This window comes from Ranitomeya variabilis, chromosome 1, assembly GCF_051348905.1.
Source record: "Ranitomeya variabilis isolate aRanVar5 chromosome 1, aRanVar5.hap1, whole genome shotgun sequence".
Classification (NCBI taxonomy): Eukaryota; Metazoa; Chordata; class Amphibia; order Anura; family Dendrobatidae; genus Ranitomeya; species Ranitomeya variabilis.
The window spans coordinates 600,462,271-600,485,637 of record NC_135232.1 but is presented as its reverse complement, the minus strand read 5'-3'; the positions used below and the strand labels follow the sequence as shown (position 1 = coordinate 600,485,637).

At 45.4% G+C, this 23,367-nt stretch overlaps 1 protein-coding gene across 1 annotated transcript in view; it reads left to right on the top strand.

The window, feature by feature from the left end:
- Positions 1 to 15,397: 15,397 nt before the first annotated feature.
- PLEKHO1 (pleckstrin homology domain containing O1) overlaps positions 15,398 to 23,367 on the top strand; it is a 40,892-nt gene continuing 32,922 nt past the window's right edge. Inside the window, exon 1 of the mRNA XM_077259096.1 lies at positions 15,398 to 15,601. Within this exon, the coding sequence (XP_077115211.1) occupies positions 15,575 to 15,601 (27 nt within the window). The 5' untranslated portion in view covers positions 15,398 to 15,574. The remainder of the gene's footprint in view (positions 15,602 to 23,367) is intronic.

The following is a 23,367-nucleotide window of genomic DNA, read 5'->3' as shown; positions in this document are numbered from 1 at the left end:
AAACCTCGCCACAGTCTTCATTCAAACCCTAACCCATCTCTTCAACCTATCACTAACAACTGGTGTTTTTCCCTCAAGCTTTAAACATGCCTCAATCACACCTATCCTCAAAAAGCCCTCTCTTGACCCATCCTCTGTCTCTAGCTATCACCCTATATCACTTCTCCCCTATGCCTCAAAACTACTGGAACAACACGTCCATCTTGAACTGTCCTCCCATCTATCTTCCTGCTCCCTCTTCGACCGCCTACAATCAGGCTTCCGGTCACAGCACTCCACTTTGGTCACCAATGACCTATTAACCGCCAAGAACAAGCGACACTACTCTATCCTCCTCCTCCTGGACCTGTCCTCTGCCTTTGACACAGTGGACCATTCCATATTATTACAGACCCTCTCATGCCTTGACATCACAGACTTGGCCCTATCCTGTCTTATTTTGCTTTATTACTGTATTGTTAACATTGTTACCTATGACTGTTGTGTTTGAAACTGTTAAACTGTAAAGCGCTGCGGAATATGTTGGCGCTATATAAATAAAGATTATTATTATCCTGGATCTCGTCATGCCTAACTGACCGGACATTCAGCGTCTCCCTCTCACACACCACCTCACCTCGCCCCCTATCTGTCGGAGTCCCACAAGGTTCAGTTCTAGGGCCCCTGCTCTTCTCCATTTACGCTTTTGGCCTGGGACAGCTCATAGAATCTCACGGTTTTCAGTATCATCTCTATGCTGACGACACACAGATCTACATCTCTGGACCAGATATCACCACCCTACTAACCAGAATCCCTCAATGTCTATCCACTATTTCATCCTTCTTCTCCTCTAGATTTCTAAAACGTAACATGGACAAAACAGAATTCATTGTTTTTCCCCCATCTCACGCGACCCCACCAACGAACCTATCCATTACAGTAAACGGCTACCCACTGTCCCCAGTCGCACAAGCTCGCTGTCTCGGGGTAATCCTTGACACTGATCTCTCCTTCAAACCACATATCCAAGCCCTTTCCACTTCCTGCCGCCTTCAACTCAAAAACATTTCACCGATCCGAACATTCCTAAACCAAGAATCTGCAAAAACCCTAGTTCATGCCCTCATCATCTCCCGCCTCGACTACTGTAACCTCCTGCTCTGTGGCATCCCCTCTAACACTCTCGCACCCCTCCAATCTATTCTAAACTCAGCAGTCCGACTATTCTACCTGTCTCCCTGCTATTCCCCGGCCTCTCCCCTCTGTCAATCCCTTCACTGGCTCCCCATTACCCAGAGACTCCAGTACAAAAGCCTAACCATGACATACAAAGCCATCCACAACCTGTCTCCTCCATACATCTGTGACCTCGTCTCCCGGTACTTTTCTGCACGCAACCTCCGATCCTCACAAGATCTCCTTTTCTACTCCCCTCTTATCTCCTCTTCCCACAATCGCATACAAGATTTCTCTCGCGCATCACCCCTACCCTGGAACTCTCTACCACAACATATCAGACTCTCACCTACCATCAAAAGCTTCAAAAAGAGACTGAAGACCTACCTCTTCCGACAAGCCTACAACCTGCAGTAACCGCCGATCGACCAAACCACTGCACGACCAGCTCTATCCTCACCTACTGTATCCTCACCCATCCCTTGTAGATTGTGAGCCCTCGCAGGCAGGGTTCTCTCTCCTCCTGTACCAGTTGTGACTTGTATTCTTCAAGATTATTGTACTTGTTTTTATTATGTATACCCCTCCTCACATGTAAAGCGCCATGGAATAAATGGCGCTATAATATTAAATAATAATAATACTGTAACCAGTAGCGTAGCTACAAGGGGAGCAGAGGGTGCGGCTGCCCTGGGCTCTGCAGTCTGAGGGGCCCACCTGACGCTACTCTACTTTTAACTGTATTGGTGCACGGAGACACGATCTCAACTGCTGCTATGGGGCCCATAAGCCAAAGTGGCCTGATGCCAGCACTGGTCGTTACCATAACTTCAAATGTGTTGGCATCCTATATGCCGCTACAGCTGAAAGCAATAATGAAGAAAAGTGTCAGGTGACTCTTCATCCCAATCCTTCTTTGGCGTACAGTAGGTTCATCATACTGTGCGTGTGGAGGAATTCACTGTGGGGGTATCTTATAGTGTTTGTGGGCACTTTTATTGACATCATACTTGGAGTGCAATGAAAGGGGGATCTAGGGTTACAGTAGGAGGAAAATTAGAGGGCACACAGTAAGTGCAGTAATAAGGACACATGCAGCCTCGGCCCAGTATTGGGGTATCAGTAGGTTAAGGAGTTTGTGTAGGTTGGGAATAGATGGGGACGGGGCTGGAAATGTGAGAAGTCAGATGTGTCTTTCTTGTAACCTCTGCAGCCGAGTCCTGGCTGGAGAAGTTGTCATGTCGGTCTGGGCCAGATGGAAGAGACGGGAAAAGAAAACAACTCCAGCAGAAACAACGTCAGCTGTAAGTTATTACCTGTAACTGTGCTGTGATCTTTTACATGTTCTGTAGGACTGGTATCTACCACTATATGGTCACCATATGGTGGTAATATCAGTGTTGGTCTTTGTGTAGAGATTATCAGCAACAGGTCATCGGCTGAGGTTCTCCTACATCCACTATTAGGGTTCACCACCATATTTGTAATCAGGGTTACCTGGGTAGGGGCCAACTCGGAAGTTTTGTCCCCAATGAACCAAAACCCTAGCTACTCTTCTGTGCACCCTGGTGCAGTCTCTTGCTCAGATAATTGATATATCCGGATGTGCACACGATTGAAAAGTGGCTCAAAGGACCAGGCCACCTTTCATGGTCCAGTTTTGAGCCTCTTGCTCATTGTAGGCACATTTGGAGTTGAAAATTCTAGTGCTTTCAGAGCAGTCTGTGACTCACAACAATCTATGATGTTGTGCATATTCTGAATCCTTTCTATTATAGCCAGTACTACATTTATCAATCGTTTAGGGTAAATTTGTTGGATCACTTCAGAGACACTGGTCTTCACTCCCCATGTACATAATTGAGCCTTAGGCACCCACGACCTTGTTGCGGTTTTACCATTTTTCCTTCCATGGATCATTTTTGGTAAGGGAAAACCATTACAAGATCCCACATAAATCCGAAACATACAAGGCCCAACGTATATTGGGAAAACTCCACAAGACATGCCATATGTCAACAACAACCCACAAACCAGGAACTCCCCACATGGCCTACCGTGTATCAGGAACACCCCAAAAGACCTGCCATATACCAGGAATACCCCAGAAGATCTGCCGTATATCAACAACACCCCAGACAAACCACCGTGTACTAGGAACACCCCAGAAAACCTGCCATATAACAGGAACAGCCCACAAGACCTGCAGTATACAGAGAACACCCAAATAGTCTGGTTGTATACTTGGAACACCCCAGGCGACCTGTATATAGCAAGCAATATATAGCAAGCAACACACCACAACACCTGTTGTATATTAAAAACATGCAACATAACCCATTGTAAATGTAAACCGGGAACACCCCACAGGACCCACCATAGATTTGGAACACCCCACAAGACTTGCTGTATATCAGGAACATGCAACAAAACCAGCTGTAAACTGGGAACACCCCACAGGACCCACCGAACACATGAATATTCCACAAGACACGCAGTATATTGAGAACACCCCGCCATAAGAATCAACTACGAGATCCGAGATATACCATATACTGAGAATCTCCCACAAGATCCAAGATATACCATATGGTGAGAATCTCCCACAAGATCCAAGATATACCATATACTGAGAACCTCCCACAAGATCCGAGATGTACCATATACTGAGAATCTCCCACAAGATCCTAGATATACCATATACTGAGAATCTCTCACAAGATCCGAGATATACCATATACTGAGAATCTCCCACAAGATCCGAGATATACCATATACTGAGAATCTCCCACAAGATCCGAGATATACCATTTATTGAGAATCTCCCTCAAGATCCTAGATATACCATATATTGAGAACCTTCTACAAGATCCAAGATGTACCATATACTGAGAATCTCCCACAAGATCCGAGATATACCATATACTGAGAATCTCCCACAAGATCCGAGATATACCATTTATTGAGAATCTCCCTCAAGATCCTAGATATACCATATATTGAGAACCTTCTACAAGATCCAAGATGTACCATATACTGAGAATCTCCCACAAGATCTGAGGTATAACATATCCTGAGAATCTCCCACAAGATCCGAGATATACCATATACTGAGAATCTCCCACAAGAACCGAGATATACCATATATTGAGAACCTTCTGAATCTACAAGATCCAAGATGTACCATATACTGAGATTCTCCCACAAGATCTGAGATATAACATATACTGAGAATCTCCCACAAGATCCGAGATATACCATTTATTGAGAATCTCCCTCAAGATCCTAGATATACCATATATTGAGAACCTTCTACAAGATCCAAGATGTACCATATACTGAGAATCTCCCACAAGATCCGAGATATACCATATACTGAGAATCTCCCACAAGATCCGAGATATACCATTTATTGAGAATCTCCCTCAAGATCCTAGATATACCATATATTGAGAACCTTCTACAAGATCCAAGATGTACCATATACTGAGAATCTCCCACAAGATCTGAGGTATAACATATCCTGAGAATCTCCCACAAGATCCGAGATATACCATATACTGAGAATCTCCCACAAGAACCGAGATATACCATATATTGAGAACCTTCTGAATCTACAAGATCCAAGATGTACCATATACTGAGATTCTCCCACAAGATCTGAGATATAACATATACTGAGAATCTCCCACAAGATCCGAGATATACCATATACTGAGAATCTCCAACAAGATCCGTCAGATACAGAAACTCCTCAGAAGACCCGCCATATTGGAGTTGCTCGGACCTTGTAATCTGGACATCACAATTTCAGATATTTTCCATCCTTGACAGGTATCATTGTCACCAGATAATTCACGTCACCCAGCAATGTTAATGTTCTGGAGTGTGTACAATGTATGGCAGAAGGTTTCAATGTATATTTTAACATGAAAGCCAATGTGGCTCTCCAACCTGCAGAGTAGGTCAATGTGACGTAGTTCTACCACAGAAAATTATTTTTATGTATCCCCAATCACATGTATATGAGTCGATCACACGTACTATACACCATGTGGTTGACTCTATTTCCTACTAAGCCCCCTTTTTTGGTCAGATGACATTTCTATACTTAGATGTAATATCTTGGTCAACTTCCCCAATATCTGTTTTCACTTCCCAATTATCAGGAATTCACCTCATAGTATTGATGATGAAATTAGTGGTGACTGTGAAGAGGTAGAAGACAGGGCAAAGCCATTAGACTAAATGGCATATTGTGCTAATTTTGACAATTTGTGAATGCATACAGGGGCCACCAGGTTTAATCCAATGACAGATGTCCATGGGCTTCTTGGAGGCCTTGCCAATTTACCCTTTTATCACATTTGTACATTATGTACATTATGTACATTATGTACATTTGTACATAGTAATGGATAAAATATATTCCTACCATATTACCTGGCAACAGGGCATTTATTTCACTTTTCAAAATTTTCACAACACATTCATATACAGAGTTCCATAGGTTTACTGCTCTTACAGTAAAGAATCCCATCTATATGATAAAGAAACCTCCTTACCCTTAGATGTTGAGGATGCCCCCCTGTTATAGATACAGTCTTGCCTGTCGGTATGCTTGTAAGGTTGTACATAATACTTGATAGGTCACGCATAAGCCTGCTATAAAGTCTCCCATACACTGCACACACAGATATGGAGAATTCCTGCTCTCCTTTCTCACTGTCGCATAATATTTTACAAAGTAATAGCATCATAGAGGACATAACATAGCAATACTGAGCAGTGGAGCTGTGAATACAGTATTAGGCAACTGACAACACACTAGAAATCAACACAGGGTGAGATAAAATACTTACTAGAAATCAAAAGTAGGAAGAATATTGTATACTCTAATGACCTACTAACAGCTAAATCTAATGGTCACTACTCCATGCTAATTCTCTTGGATCTTTCCGCAGCATTCGACACTGTGGATCATCAGCTCCTCCTCACTATGCTCCGCTCCATCGGCATCAAGGACACCGTTTTCTCTTGGTTCTCCTCCTATCTCTCTGACCGATCCTTCACTGTATGTTTTGCTGGTTCCTCCTCCTCTCCCCTTCCCCTTACTGTTGGGGTTCCTCAAGGATCAGTCCTAGGCCCCCTCCTCTTCTCTTTGTATACTGCCCCTATTGGACAAACAATCAGTAGATTTGGTTTCCAGTACCATCTCTATGCTGACGACACCCAATTATACACCTCTTCTCCTGCTTTCACTCCGACCTTCTTAGAAAACACCAGTGATTGTCTTACCGCTGTCTCTAACATCATGTCCTCCCTCTATCTGAAACTGAACCTGTCAAAAACTGAACTCCTCGTGTTCTCTCCCTCTACTAACCTACCTTTGCCTGACATTGCCATCTCCGTGTGCAGTTCCACCATTACTCCCAAGCAACATGCCCGCTGTCTTGGGGTCATCCTTGATTCCGAGCTTTCATTCACCCCCCACATCCGATCATTGGCTCGCTCTTCTTATCTGCATCTCAAAAACATTTCTAGAATTCGCCCTTTTCTTACTTTCGACTCTGCAAAAACTCTTACTGTCTCACTTATTCATTCTCGTCTGGACTATTGTAACTCTCTACTAATCGGCCTCCCTCTTATGAAAACTCTCCCCGCTCCAATCCGTCCTGAATGCTGCTGCCAGGATCATATTCCTCACCAACCGTTACACCGATGCCTCTACCTTGTGCCAGTCATTACACTGGCTACCCATCCACTCCAGAATCCAGTACAAAACTACTACCCTCATCCACAAAGCACTCCATGGCTCAGCACCACCCTACATCTCCTCTCCGGTCTCAGTCTACCACCCTACCCGTGCCCTTCGCTCCGCTAATGACCTCAGGTTAGCATCCTCAATAATCAGAACCTCCCATTCCCGTCTCCAAGACTTTACACGTGCTGCGCCGATTCTTTGGAATGCACTACCTAGGTTAATACGATTAATCTCCAATCCCCACAGTTTTAAACGTGCCCTAAAAACGCATTTGTTCAGACTGGCCTACCGCCTCAACGCATTAACCTAACTATCCTTGTGTGGCCTATTAAAAAAAAAAAAAAAACATAATCAGGTTCCTCGCATCATGTTCTCATACACTTTATGCAGTCAATAGCCTCTGTGTCTGTACTGCTACATACTTAGGCTGTTAACTGGTTCATGCAGCTTTATATGAACACCCGAGCCTTACACTATGGCTGGTCCAAATAACTAAAGCAATTGTTACCATCCACCTCTCGTGTCTCCCCTTTTCCTCATAGTTTGTAAGCTTGCGAGCAGGGCCCTCATTCCTCCTGGTATCTGTTTTGAACTGCGATTTCTGTTATGCTGTAATGTCTATTGTCTGTACAAGTCCCCTCTATAAGTTGTAAAGCGCTGCGGAATATGTTGGCGCTATGTAAATAAAATTATTATTTATTATTATTTATTATTTATACAGTTGTGCTCAAAAGTTTACATACCCCGGCAGAGTCTTTGCTTTCTTGGCCTTTTTTCTGAGAATATGAATGATAACACAATCTTTTTCTCCACTCATGGTTAGTGATTGGGTGAAGCCATTAATATGCAAACTACTGTGTTTTCTCTTTAGAAATCATAATGACAACCCAAAACATGCAAACGTCCCTGATCAAAAGTTCACATATCCTGGTGATTTTGGTCTGATAACATGCACAGAAGTTGACCCAGATGGGTTTGAATGGCTACTAAAGGTAACATCTTCACCTGTGACCTGTTTGCTTGTAATCAGCGTGTGTGCATAAAAGCTAAGTGAGTTTCTGGTATCCAGACAGACTCTTGCATCTTTCATCCAGCCACTGACGTTTCTGGATTGTGAGCCCTGGTGACAGCAAAATAATTGTAAACGAATCTACAGGAAAAGGTAGTTGATCTATATAAAACAGGAAAGGGATACAAAAAGATATCCAAGGAATTGATAATGCCAGTCAGCAGCATTCAAACTGTGCTTAGCAAAGGGAAAATCAGGGGCTCTGTAAAAAGAAAACCACAGTCAGGTAGACCAACAAAAATGTCGTCCACAACTGCCAGGAAACTATTTTGGGATGCAAAGATAACCCCACAAATATCATCAACTGAAATACTGGACTCTCTGAAAACTAGCGGTGTGGCTGTTTCAAGATGCACAATAAGGAGGCACTTGAAGAAAAATGGGCTGCATGGTCAAGTCGCCAGAAGAAAGCCATTACTGCACAAATGCCACAAGGTATCTCACCTATAATACACAAAACAGCACAGAGACAAGCCTCAAAACTTCTGGAACAAGGTAATTTGGAGTGATGAGACCAAAATTGAACTTTTTGGCCACAACCATAAACGTTACATTTGGAAAGAGGTCAACAAGGTCTATGATGAAAGAAACACCATTCCTACTGTAAAGCACAGAGGTGGATCGCTGATATTTTGTGGATGTGTGAGCTACAAAAGCACGGGAAACTTGGTCCAAGTTGAAGGAAAGATGAATGCAGCACATTATCAGCAAATATTGGAGGCAAATTTGCAATCATCAGCCCGGAAGCTAATGGGACGTACTTGGACGTTCCAACATGACAATGATCCAAAACACAAGGTCGAACTGTCATTGGCTACAGCTGAAAAAAGTGAAGGTCCTGGAGTGGCCATCTCAGTCTCCTGACCTCAATATAATTGAGCCACTCTGGGGAGATCTCAAGCTCGCAGCTCATGCTAGACAGCCCAGGAATTTACAGGAACTGGAGGTTTTTTGCCAAGAAGAGTGGGCAACTTTACCATCTGAGAAAATAAAGAACCTCATCCACAACTACCACAAAAGACTTCAAGCTGTCATTGATGTTAGAGGAGGCAATACACGGTATTAAGAAATGGGGTATGTGAACTTTTGATCAGTGTCATTTGGACGTTTTGGGTTGTCATTATGATTTAAAAAGAGAAAACACAGTAGTTTGACAATAAATGGCTTCACCCAACCACTAACCACGAGTAAAGAAAAAGGTTTGGTGTTATCATTCATAACTGTACAACTAATGTTGCTGTGAATCTAGCACTGGTGAGAAAAGACAGTTACTAGTTACCAAACAACACCTACATTGATGATATTATACAGCCATACTGACCAGTGCATCTATTAATCCCTCTGTATGGTGAGATAAAACATTTGCTGGAAATCAGCAACATGGAGGTTATAACATAGCAGTACTGAGCAGTGCAGCTGTGAATACAGCAATAGGTAAGAGCAGCAAAAAATGTCTGCCTGTTACACTTTGCTCCTCTCTGACACTGTATTTACTGATATAAAGGAACCGAATAATGCAGCCATATTATGCAGTACACACAAACCGAATCCAGGGGTTTGTTCACACGTCCTGGAGGTTATCTGAAAAGTACCACATTATTGGTGATTATGCACTTGGCACTTTGTGTCACAGAGCTTTGTGCTGCAATTTTCACCTTCACGGCTTGTACTGAATAAATATATTAAAACAATGTGTTCAACTTTTATGGTAGTTGGATCTGTTGCCTATAGCCTGAATTGTATGACTGCACTCAGTGGGTATTTATCATGCACTTGTACATAAGTTATTTGTCTCGTATTTGCGGCCACTTTCTACTTTATCCCCTGTGACTGAGCATCATCTGAATGACATATCCACAGACAGCAAAGAAACACAACCCTCCCGGCCATTGTCTCCTAAGAAAACTTAGCATTGTGTTGCCGCCAGATTCCCAGGGTCTATTATCTTGGAAAACAGCAGGGCTGGTGTGGGGAGAGGCAACGTGCGAAACTCCCTCCTATTCCAATAATGAGTTAAAGGGACAGCGCCATCAAGAACATTGCCTTTTAGGGTTGACTTATCGTTAACTGTAGGTGTAGGTCATGTAAGGGGTATTCTGATTCTTCTTCGCATGTTTAGCTCATTGCTTTTCTTTTTTCTTACTATTGACATGAGTGTATGAGGCTTTGTTTTATGCAGGTGTCATTTATTATTTTTCTACTGTTTGGTGATGCACATACATATACAGTAGTATCATGGCAATGCATGTATGATGGTCTGTGGGGGTAATTAGAGAGGAGCGCATCGATTGACAGGACTCTTGTCCAGCGCCAATGTCAGTATTTTGGCGGTAATGTGTACTGCCTACTAAATGTTGGTATTCCCATCTCCTCTTTTTATTAGCTGGCCTTGCGTGACTTGTTACAGCATAAATCATCAATTGTGGAACCAGTGGAGCGGCCATTTCTCGAAAGTGTCCCAGAAGCTGTTTTTCCACATGATAACTTCAGGTCGCATGTTGCTGGTTCTACTATGAGCAGCCTGTGTGGCCTAAACCTGCTACCATGGCCTGCAGCCTCTCCAGACTTGTCTCCCATTGACCGACAATTGTAGCGGCAGCTGCCAGTAGGGGATCTTGATGATTTGCCTAAGTGCAGGACCTGCAGCTTATCCATCATAAAATCATTGAATGTTAGAGTTGGAAGGGACCTCAAGGGTCATCGTGTCCAACCCCCTGCTCAATGCAGGATTCACTAAAACATCTCAGACAGATGTCTGTCCACCCTCTGAAGACTTCCATTGAAGGAGAACTCATCACCTCTCGTGGCAGCCTGCTCCACTCATTGATTACCCACACTGCCAAAATAGAATAAGCTATTTTGTGCCTAAGAAAAGGGCCATTTCAGACAAAGTGGGGACCTGGGCAAAAATTTAAAGTGGGGACCCAAATGCTCACATATTGCACCATCACACAGAAACATTTCAGTTGTATTTACATGCACTGATCTCAGGCCGTTAAACGAGCGTGATCGATATTATTGAAGTCGTTTGACGCTTGTTCCCGAGTTTCTTTACACCGGCTGAGGAAGAATGATGGGGACAGAGAGCCCTCGATACAGTATAATGCAGGTCCCATATAGTACATACACTCACCGGCCACTTTATTAGGTACACCATGCTAGTAACGGGTTGGACCCCATTTTGCCTTCAGAACTGCCTCAATTCTTCGTGGCATAGATTCAACAAGGTGCTGGAAGCATTTCTCAGAGATTTTGGTCCATATTGACATGATGGCATCACACAGTTGCCGCAGATTTGTCGGCTGCACATCCCAAAGATGCTCCATACAAGGCAGGATGGATCCATGCTTTCATGTTGTTTACGCCAAATTCTGACCCTACCATCCGAATGTCGCAGCAGAAATCGAGACTCATCAGACCAAGCAACGTTTTTCCAATCTTCTACTGTCCAATTTCGATGAGCTTGTACAAATTGTAGCCTCAGTTTCCTGTTCTTAGCTGAAAGGAGTGGTACCCGGTGTGGTCTTCTGCTGCTGTAGCCCATCTGCCTCAAAGTTCGACGCACTGTGCGTTCAGAGATGCTCTTAGGCCTACCTTGGTTGTAACGGGTGGCGATTTGAGTCACTGTTGCCTTTCTATCAGCTCGAACCAGTCTGCCCATTCTCCTCTGACCTCTGGCATCAACAAGGCATTTCCGCCCACAGAACTGCCGCTCACTGGATTTTTTTTCTTTTTCGGACCATTCTCTGTAAACCCTAGAGATGGTTGTGCGTGAAAATCCCAGTAGATCAGCAGTTTCTGAAATACTCAGACCAGCCCTTCTGGCACCAACAACCATGCCACGTTCAAAGGCACTCAAATCACCTTTCTTCCCCATACTGATGCTCGGTTTGAACTGCAGGAGATTGTCTTGACCATGTCTACATGCCTAAATGCACTGAGTTGCCGCCATGTGATTGGCTGATTAGAAATTAAGTGTTAACAAGAAGTTGGACAGGTGTACCTAATAAAGTGGCCGGTGAGTGTATAGTATAATGAAAACGCCATGGTACTTGATAGAGTATAATGCAGCCCCCCTCATAGAGTATAATGCAGACCCACACAGAGTATAATGCAGCCCCCCTCAGATTATACTGCAGCCCCCACACATAGTATAATGCAGCCACCTCAGAGTATAATGCAGCCCCGTCAGAGTATACTGCAGCCCCCTCAGAGTATACTGCGCCCCTCGCAGAGTATAATGCGGCCCCACTAAGAGTATAATACAGTCCTCCTCAAAGTATAATGCAGCCCACACACATAATATAATTCAAAGACACACAGACTATAATGAAGCCCCCTCAGACACACACAGTATAGTGCAACCCCCCCCCCCGCACACACAGGATAATGCAGCCGATCCACACAGCATAGTGCAGCCCCCCACACAGTATAATGCAGCTCCACCTCTCACTGTATAATTCAGCCCCCATACACCTAGTTTAATGCAGAGACACACACGCACACAGTCTATAATGCAGCCCACACACTATAATGCAGTCCACACGCATAATGCAGAGACACACAGACTATAATGCAGACACAAACACACACAGTGTAGTGCAGCCCACACAGTACACACATATGCAGACGCACTCACACAATACTCACCTCCTTGTTCCCCATGCTGCTGCAGGCTCTCCTCCAGTCTCAGCAGCTCCACTGCTGGCACAGTGTGGCGCATGAAGATGTGACATAATTGTGCGCCTACTGAGTCACAAGCAGAGGGGGAGTGATGGGGGAGGGAGTGTCATGTGACGCTCTCTCCTTCATCAGTGCTTTCAACTGTATCAGCATCTATGATGCCGATAAGTTGAATGAGCGATGGTGGGGTGGTGCAGGGCCCCTCTTATGGGGCCCCTGGAGGAGCGGAGGCCCTAGGCAGCTGCCTAGTCTGCCTGCCCCTAATGCCGGCCTGTGTAGCCTTGAAGGGGTCCATTCTTGAGGAAATGCACGTACCTATGAAGGGGTCCATTCTCGAAGACCTGCACATACTTATGAAGGTGTCCATTCTTGAGGACCTGCACGTACGTATGAAGGGGTCAATTCTCGAAGACCTGCACGCACCTATGAAGAGGTCCATTCTCGAGGATCTGTACATACCTAGGAAGGGGTCAATTCTCGAGGACCTGCATGTCGCTATGAAGAGGTCCATCCTTGAAGACCTGCATGTACCTATGAAAGGGTCTGTTCTCAAGGACCTGCTCATACCTATGAAGGTGTGCATTTTTGAGGACCTGCACGAACCTATAAAGGGGTCCATTCTCATGGACCTGCATGTACCTATGAAGAGTTCCATTCTCGAGGACCTGAACATACCTATGAAGGGGTACATTCTTGAGCACCTGCATGTATCAGTGAAGGGGTCCATTCTTGAGGACCTGCACGTACCTATGAAAAAGTCCATTCTCGAGGACCTGTGTATACCTATGAAGGGGTCCGATCTCAAGGACCTGCTCATACCTATGAAGGTGTGCATTCTTGAGGACCTGCACGTACCTATGAAGGGGTTCATTCTCAAGGACCTGCATGTACCTATGAGGAGTTCTATTCTTGAGGACCTACATGTATCAATGAAGGGGTCCATGCTCCAGGAGCTGCATGTACTTATGAAGGGGTCCATTCTCTAAGACCTGCCTGTACCAATGAAGAGGTCCATTCTGGAGAAGCTGCACGTAGCTATGTAGGTGTCCGTTCTCAAGGACCTGAACGTTCTTATGAATGGGTCAATTCTCGAAGACCTGCACCTACCTATGAAGGGGTCCATTCTCGCAGACTTTCAAGTACCTATGAAAAGGTCCATTCTCAAGGACCTGCACGTACCTATGAAGAAGTCTATTCTTGAGGACCTACATGTATCAATGAAGGGGTCCATTCTCAAGGAGCTGCATGTACCTATGAAGGTGTCCATTCTCAAAGACCTGCACGTAACTATGAAGGGGTCAATTCTTGATGACCTAAATGTAGCTATAAACGGGTCCACTCTTGAGGACCTGCATGTACCTATGAAGGGGTCCGTTCTCAAGGACCTGCTCATACCTATGAAGGGGTCCATTCTCAAGGACCTGCATGTACCAATGAAGAGTTCCATTCTCAAGGACCTGCATGTATCAATAAAGGGGCCCATTCTTGATGACCTGCATGTACCAATGAAAGGGTCCATTCTTGAGGACCCGCACGTACCTATAAAGGGGTCCATTATCGAGGAACTGCACGTACTATGAAGGGGTCCATTCTTGAAGACCTGCATGTATCTAAGAAGGGGTCCGTTTTCAAGGACCTGCTCATACCTATGAAGGGGTCCGCTCTTGAGCACCTGCATGTACTTATGCAAGGGAATATTCTCGAGGAGCTGCACGTACCTATGAAGGGGTCCATTCTTGAGGACCTGCACGTAGCTATGAAGGGTTCCATTCTTGAGGACCTGCTTGTACCTATGAAGGTTTCCATTCTCAAGGACCTGCACTTACCTATGAAGGGGTCCATTCTCAGGGACCTGCATGTACCTATGAAGAGGTCCATTCTTGAGGACGTACATGTATCAATGAAGGGGTCCATTCTCAAGGACCTACACATACCTATGAAAGGGGCAATTCTCAAGGAGATGCAGGTACTTATGAAGTGGTCCATTCTCGAAGACCCGCCCATATCAATGAATGGGTCCATTCTGGAGGAGCTGCACGTACCTATGAAGGTGTCCATTCTCGAGGACCTGCAAGTATCTATGAAGTGGTCCATTCTCGAGGACCTGCTCGTACCTATTAAGGCGTCCATTCTCGAGGATCTGCACATACCTATGAAGGGGTCCATTCTCAAGGACCTGCACGTACATATGAAGGGGGTCCATTCTCAAGGCTCCGCATGTACCCATGAAGGGGTCCTTTCTCGAGGAAGAACAATTGCATTTTCGATTATACTAATCCGACATGTAAGGGATAAAGAGCCGATTGCTGACGTTATTTTGGGCAGTCTGAATATTTTGACCCTCAACCTGAGGTTATTGGGGGTATTCTTTCTCCCTAGTGTATTAGCTGGTCTTTGTCTAGGGTCAGGGTCGTGTGTCTGTCAAGCAGGGAATTATTTGTTTGTCGTGGTCACAGTGTCTTTGTGATCGATGGCATTCGTGGATGCTGAAGGGTTTCACGAGGCAGGTTGGGGAGGGGGTTTCTTCTTGTGGTGGGGATGACTGAGAGTCTGAAGGAACGAGGGGCCTCAGGATTACACAATCCCCCTCCTCTCCTCCAGTGTATAAGAAGGGGAGGTTAAAATGAGAAACAAAGGAGGAAGCCTCCTCACTCTCTCACGTGTTGTCATGTAATGTGATGTGACATCAGAGCTACCTTCCATAGATGGAGCTACTGCACAGCGGAGCAGAGAGGGGGCTGTGTGCTGGGGACAGCTCTGGATGCTGGAGAGGCTTGGCTGCACTCACTGAAACCAGATCCTCTGTCTGATCTGCACAATACCAGGAGCCAGGCTGCATTACACCCACTCTGCAGGAGCTCCTCACACCCTGCCCGCAGCCTGGCACTGAGAGCAGCAGCATGAAGAAGAACATCTCTGCAAAGAGGGTAAGAGGGGCGCACTGCTTCTAGGGGATGAGGGTCTATACATGCACCCTGGATATGGGGAGGGCATGCATAATATTGTAGGGGGCTCTTTGGCCTGGCACCAAGAACTGAATACCTGCCCCCAGTTGTGTATATTATGTAGCAGCAATGGAAGCTATGTATCTGTGATCACTGCCAACAGCTGCACTGGGGAAGTCTGCAAATGATTGTGTGTAGGACTGGAGGAGCAGATTTACAGGGGTCTCTGGAGGAGCAGATCCTTGTACTGTGGGGGTGTCTGTGTCTCTGCAGAAGCAGATGTTTGTATTATGGGGTCCCTGTGTCTCTGGAGGAGCAGATCGTGATATTACCGGAGTCTCTGGAGGAGTAGATCCTTTTATTATAGGGGTATCTGTGTCTCTGGAGGAGCAGATCTTTGTATTATGGGGTCCCTGTGTCTCTGGAGGAGTAGATCGTTATATTAAAGGGGTCTCTGGAGGAGCAGATGCTTGTATTATAGGGGTATCTGTGTCTCTGGAGGAGCAGATCCTTGTATTATGGGGGTGTCTGTGTCTCTGGAGAAGCAGATGTTTGTATTATGGGGTCCACATGTCTCTGGAGGAGCAGATCGTGATATTACAAGGGTCTCTGGAGGAGTAGAGCCTTGTATTATAGGGGTATCTGTGTCTCTGGAGAAGCAGATCCTTGTATTATGAGGTCCCCATGTCTCTGGAGGAGCAGTTCGTGATATTAAAGGGGTCTCTGGAGGAGCAGATGCTTGTATTATAGGGGTATCTGTGTCTCTGGAGGAGCAGATCCTTGTATTATGGGGTCCCTATGTCTCTGGAGGAGCAGTTTTTATATTACAGGGGTCTATGGAGAAGTGCATCCTTGTATTATAGGGGTATCTGTGTCTCTGGAGCAGCAGATCCTTGTATTGTGGGGTCCCCATGTCTCTGGAGGAGCAGTTCGTGATATTAAAGGGGTCTCTGGAGGAGCAGATTCTTGTATTATGGGGGTGTCTGTGTCTCTGGAGGAGCAGATCTTTTTATTATAAGGGTACCTGTGTCTCTGGAGTAGAAGATTTACAGGGGTCTCTGAAGGAGCAGATCCTTGTATTATAGGGGTCTTTGTGTCTCTGGAGGAGCAGATCCTTGTATTATGGGATCCCCATGTCTCTGGAGGAGCAGACACTTGCATTATGGGAGTCTCTGGCGGAGCAGATCCTTGTATTATAAGGGTACCTTTATCTCTGGAAGAGCCAATCCTTGTATTATGCAGTCCGCTGTCTCTGGAGGAATATATTCTTGAATTAGGGGGTCCCTGTACCTCTGGAGGAACAGATCCTTGTATTATGGGGGTCCCTATATCTATGGAAGAGCAGATCCTGGTACTATGGGGCCCTGTGTCAATGGAAAAGCAGAGCCTTGTATTATAGGGGTCCTGTGTATGCGGAGGAGTAGATCTTTGTATTATGGGGGTCCTGTGTCTCTGGAGGATCAGATCCTTATATTATGGGGATTATTGTTTTTCTGGAGGACAAGATCCTTATATCATGGGGGGTCTTTGGAAGAGCAAACCCGTATATGAGGGTCCTGATCTATGGAGAGCAAATACTTTTATTATAGGGGTCCGCCATCTCTGGAGGAACAGATCCTGGTATTATGTGGTCCCCTGCATCTCTGGTGGAGCATATGACTGCATTATGGGGGTCTTGTATCTCTGGAGGAACCAATCCTTGTATTATACAGTCTGCTGTCTCTGGAAGAATATATTCTTGAATTAGGGGGTCCCTGTACCTTTGGAGGAACAGATCCTTGTATTATGGGGGTCCCTATATCTCTGGAGGAGCAGATCCTGGTACTATGGGGCCCTGTGTCAATGGAAAAGCAGAGCCTTGTATTATAGGGGTCCTGAGTGTGCGGAGAAGTAGATCCCTGTATTATGGGGGTCCTGTGTCTCTGGAGGATCAGATCCTTATATTATGGGGATTATTGTTTTTCTGGAGGACAAGATCCTTATATCATTGGGGTCTCTGGAAGAGCAAACCCGTATATGAGGGTCCTGATCTATGGAGAGCAGATTCTTGTATTATAGGGGTCCGCAATCTCTGGAGGAACAGATCCTGGTATTATGTGGTCCCCTGCATCTCTGGTGGAGCATATGACTGCATTATGGGGGTCTTGTATCTCTGGAGGAGACAATCCTTGTATTATATAGTCTGCTGTCTCTGGAGGAATATATTCTTGAACTAGGGGGTCCCTTTACCTCTGGAGGAACAGATTCTTGTATTATGGGGGTCCCTATATATCTAGAGGAGCAGATCCTGATACTATGGGGCCCTGTGTCAATGGAAAAGCAGAGCCTTGTATTATAGGGGTCCTGTGTATGCGGAGGAGTAGATCTTTGTATTATGGGGGTCCTGTGTCTCCGGAGGATCAGATCCTTATATTATGGGGATTATTGTTTTTCTGGAGGACAAGATCCTTACATCATGGGGGGGCTCTGGAAGAGCAAACCCGTATATGAGGGTCCTGATCTATGGAGAGCAGATTCTTGTATTATAGGGGTCCGCAATCTCTGGAGGAACAGATCCTGGTATTATGTGGTCCCCTGCATCTCTGGTGGAGCATATGACTACATTATGGGGGTCTTGTATATCTGAAGGAGCGGATCCTTGTATTAGGGGGCCCTGAGTGTCTGGAGGAGAAGATCCTTATATTTTCGGGATCCACTGTGTCTGGATGAACAGATTCTTGCATTATGGGGCTCCTGTGTCTTTGGAGAAGATCTTTGTATTAAAGGGGTCCCTGGATCTCTCGAGGAACATATTCTTGATTATGGAGGTTCCTGTGTCTCTGGAGGAGCAGATCCTTGTATTATGGGGTACCTGTGTCTCTGGAGAAGCAGCTTCCTGTATTATGGGGGTCCCTGTGTCTCTGGAGTAGCAGAACATTGTATTTATTTTGTGGGTCCTGTGTCTCTGGAGGAGCAGATCCATGTACTATGGGGTTTCTGTGTCTTGGGAGAGCAGATCCCTGTATTATGGGGGTTCTTTGTCTTTGGAGGAGTAGACCCCTCTAATATAGGGATCCTTTTTCTCTGCAAGAGGAGAGCATTGTATCTTGTGGGTCCTGTGTCTGTGGAGGAGCAGATCTCTGTATTATACAAGTCTCGAGAGCAGCAGAGCCTTGTATTATGGGGTTCCTGTGTCTCTGGAGGATGCGATCATTGTAGTATGGGGTCACTGTGTCTCTGGAGTAGCAAAACATTGTATGTATTTTGTGGGTCCAGGGTCGCTGAAGGAGCAGATCCCTGTATTACGGGTTCCTGTGTCTCGGGAGAGCACATCCCTGTATTATGGGGGTCCTGTGTCTGTGGAGAAGCAGAGCCTTATATTTTGTGGGTCCTTTGTCTCTGGAGGAGCAGACCCCTGTAATATAGGGATCCTGTGTCTATGCAAGAGGAGAACATTGTATTTTGTGGGTCCTCTGTCTGTGGAGGAGCAGATCTATGTATTATGGAGGTCTCTGGAGCAGCAGAGCCTTGTATTATTGGTGTCCTGTGTCTCTGAAGGAAAAGATCATTGTAGTATGGGGTCACTGTGTCTCTAGAGGGGCAGATATCTGTATTATGGGGGTCCTGTGTCTATGGAGAAAGAGAGAGTTGTATTTTGTGGGTCCTGTGGAAGAGCAGTTCTCTGTATTTTGGGGGTCTCTGGAGCAGCAGAGCCTGTATTATGGGGGTTCTGTGTCTCTTGAGGAGGAGAGTGTTGTGCTTTGTGGATCCTGTGCCTCAAGAGGAGCAAATCCTTGTACCTGTATTATGGGGTTCGATGTCTCTGGAGGAGCAGATCACTGTATTAAAGGGTCCCTGTGTCTCTGAAGGAACTGAACCTTGTATTCTGGGGGTCCTTTGTTTCTGGAGGCGCAGATCGTTGTATTATGGGGGTCATGTGCCTCCTGAGGAGCTGATACTTGTATTATCTGTGTCCTGTGTCCCTGGAGGAGCAGATCCTTGTATTATGGTGGTCCTGTGCCTCCTGAGGAGCAGATACTTGTATTATGTGGGTCCTCTGTCTCTGGTCAAGCAGATCCTTGTACTATGGAGGTCCCCGTGTCTCTGGAGGAGCAAATCTTTGTATTATGGCGGTCTCTATCGGTGGAGGAGTAGATCCCTGTATTAAGGGGGTTCTTTGTCTCTAAAGGAGCAGATCCTTGTATTATTATTATTTATTATTATTATACATTTATATAGTGCCATTTATTCCATGGCGCTTTACATGTGAGAAGGGGCAAATATAGATATGCACAATAAACATGAGCAACACAAGGCACACACAAGTATAGAAGGAGAGAGGACCCTGCCCGCGAGGGCTCACAGTCTACAGGGGATGGGTGAGGATACACTAGGAGAGGCTCCTGTGTCTCTGGAGGAGCAGCTGATTGCATTATGTCGGTCCTGTGTCTATGGAGTAAGAGAGATTTGTATTTTGTGGGTCCTGTGTGGAGCAGATCCTTTTATAATGAGGGTCATGTGGCTCTGGAGAAGCAGAACCTTGTACTATAAATATTCTGTGTCTTTGGAGGAGCAGATCCTTGTACTATGGGTGTCTTGTGTCTCTGGAAGAGCAGATCACTGTATTAAAGGGTCCCTGTGTCTCTGGAGGAGCAGATCCTTGTATTCTGGGCGTCCTGTTTCTCTGGACGAACAAATCCTTGTACTATGGAGGTTCCTGTGTATTTGGAGGAGCAGATCCTGTGGGGGTTCTGTGTTTTTGGAGGAGCAGATGACTGCATCAAGAGGGTCTCTGTGTCACTGGAGGAGCAGATTGTTGTTTTATGGGGTCCTGTGTCTCTGGAGAAACAGATCCTTTTACAATGGAGGTCCCTTTGTGTTTAGAGGAGCAGATTATTGTATTGTAGGGGTTCTGTGTCTGTGGAGGAGCAGATTACTGTATCAAGCGAGTCCCCGTGTCTCTAGAGGAGCAGATCACTGTATTAAAGGGTCCCTGTGTCTATGAAGGAGCAGATCCTTGTCCAGTGTTGTTTATGTATCTCTGGAGGAGCAGATCCTTATATTATGGGGGCCCTGTGTCTCTGGAGGAGCAGATCCTTGTACCATAGGGGTCCTTTGTCTTTGGAGGAGCATGTCCTTGTATATTGTGGGTCATGTGTCTTCTGGTAGATCAGATCTGTGTATTATGGTGGTCTCTGCATGTCCTTATATTATGTGGGTCCTGTGTCTCTGTAAGAACAGATCCATGTATGATGGTGGTCTCTGTACCTGGAGGAGTAGATCCCTGTATTATGGGCGTTCTATGTCTCTGATGGAGCAAATCCTTGTATTATAAGCGTCCTTTGCTTCTAGAGGAGCAAATTCTTGTATTATTGGAGTCCTGTGTCTCTGGAGGAGTAGATCCTTGTATTATGGGGGTCCTGTGTCTCTGGAAGAGATCTCTGGGTTCTGCGTCCCTGAACAAGCAGGTATTTTCATTATAGGGGCACAGTGTATCTTGAGGGGGGGCGGGCAGATTATTGTATTATGTTGGTACTTTGCCCCTAGAGGAGCAGATCTTTGTATTATGGGAGTCCCGTGTCTCTGGAGGAGCAGATCCTTATATTATGGGGGTCCTGTGTCTCTGGAAGAGATCTCTGTATTAAAGGGTCCCTATGTCTCTGAAGGAGCAGAACCTTGTATTATGGGAGTCCTGTGTCTCTGGACGAGCAGATCCTTGTATTATGGTGGTCCTGTGCCTCCTGAGGAACAAATGCTTTTTATTATGCTGGTTCTGTATCTCTGGAGGAGCAGATCCTTATATTCTGGGGGTCAGGTGTCTCTGGACAAGCAGATCCTTGTACTATGGAGGTCCCTGTGTCTCCGGAGCAGTAAATCACTGTATTATAGGGGTTTTCTGATTCTAGATGAGCAGATCCTTGTATTTTGGATGTCCCTATGTCTCTGGAGAAGCAGATCCTTGTACTATGGAGGTCTTTTTGTGTTTGGAGGAGTAGATTCTTGTATTTTGGGGGTTCTGCGTCTTTGGAGGAGCAGATGGCTGTATCAAGAGGGTCCCTGTGTATCTAGAGGAGCAGATCCTTGTATTATGGGGATCATGTGTCTCTGCAGGAGCAGATCCTTGTACTATGGGGGTCCTGTGTCTTTGCAGGAGCAGATCCTTGTACTAGGGATGTCTTGTGTTTCTGGGGGAGCAGATCACTTTATTAAAGGGTCCCTGTGTCTAAATGAGCAGATCCTTGTACAGTGATGGTCCTGTGTCCTCCAGAGAGCTGACACTTGTATTATGGGGCCCTGTGTCTCTGGAGGACCAGATTATTGTATAATGGTGGTCCTGTGTCTCTGGAAGAGCAGATCCTTATATTAAGGAGGTCTTTATCTCAGCCTGAGTAGATCCCTGTATTATGGAGGTTCTATGTCTCTGGAGGACAAGATACTTGTATTATGAGTGTCATGCATCTCTGAAGGAGCAGATCTTTTTACTCTTGGGGTCTGTGTCTTTGGAGGGGCAGATCTTTGTTCTATGGGTGTCTTTTGTCTCTGGAGGAGCGGATTCTTTACTGTAAGAGCAGTGAGACTATGAAACTGTCTGCCGTATGATGTTGTAATGAGTGATTAATTACTAAAATTTAAGAAGGAACTGGATGCCTTTCTTGAGAAGTATAATGTTACAGGTTATATATACTAGATTCTTTGATAGGGCGTTGATCCAGGGAACTAGTCTGATTGCCGTATGTGGAGTCGAGAAGGAATTTTTTCCCCCAATATGGAGCTTAGTGTTTGCCACATGCTTTTTCTTTTGCCTTCCTCAGGATCAACATGTCAGGCTAGGGGTTGAACTAGATGGATTAAAGTCTTCCTTCAACCTTAAATACTATGTTACTATGTAGATCACTGTATTAAAGGGTCCCAGTGTCTCTGGTGGAGCAGATCCTTGTATTATGGTGGTCCTGTGTCTGGAGGAGCAGATCTTTGTATTATGGGGATCTTTGTGTCTCTGGAGAAGTAGATCAATGTGGTATGAAGGTACTGGGTCTCTGTAAGAGCAGGTCCTTGTATTATAGGGGTCAGTGTCTCTGGAAGGCCAGGTCTTGCATTATGGGAGAGTCTATATCTCTGAATGAGCACATCCTTGTGTTATTGACTTTTTTTGTCTCTGGAGGAGCAGATCCTTGTATGGGGGTCCTGTTTCTATGGAGGTAGATATTTGTATTATGGAAGTCCCTGTGTCTCTGGAGGAGCAGATGCTTTTATTACGGGTGCCTCTGTTTCTCTTGCGGAGTAGAACATTGTATAATGGATGTCTCTGTGTTTCTGGAGAAGTAGATCATTGTATAATGGGGGTTTTGTGCCTCTTGCAGAGTAGATCCCTGTATTGTGGTATTGTGTCTCCTCTGGAGGAGCAGATCTTTGTATTATGTGGGTCCTGCATCTCTGGAAGAGCATGTCTTTGTATTATGTTGATCCTGTGTCTCAGAAGGAGAAGGCCTTGTACTATTGGGTCCTGTGTTTCTGGAGGAGTAGATCCTTGTATTATGGGGATCATGTGTCTCTGGATGAGAAAATCCTTGTTCTATGGGGATTACGTGTCTCTGGAGGCGCAGATTCTTGTGCTATCGGGGTCCTGTGTCTTTGGATGAGTAGATACTTGTTTTTTGGGGGTCCTGTGTCTCAGGAGGAGCAGTCCCTTGTATTATGGGAATCTTGAGTCTCTGGAGGAGAAGGTCCTGTTATTATGGGGTTCTGGGCAAATCCTTGTAGCATGAGGG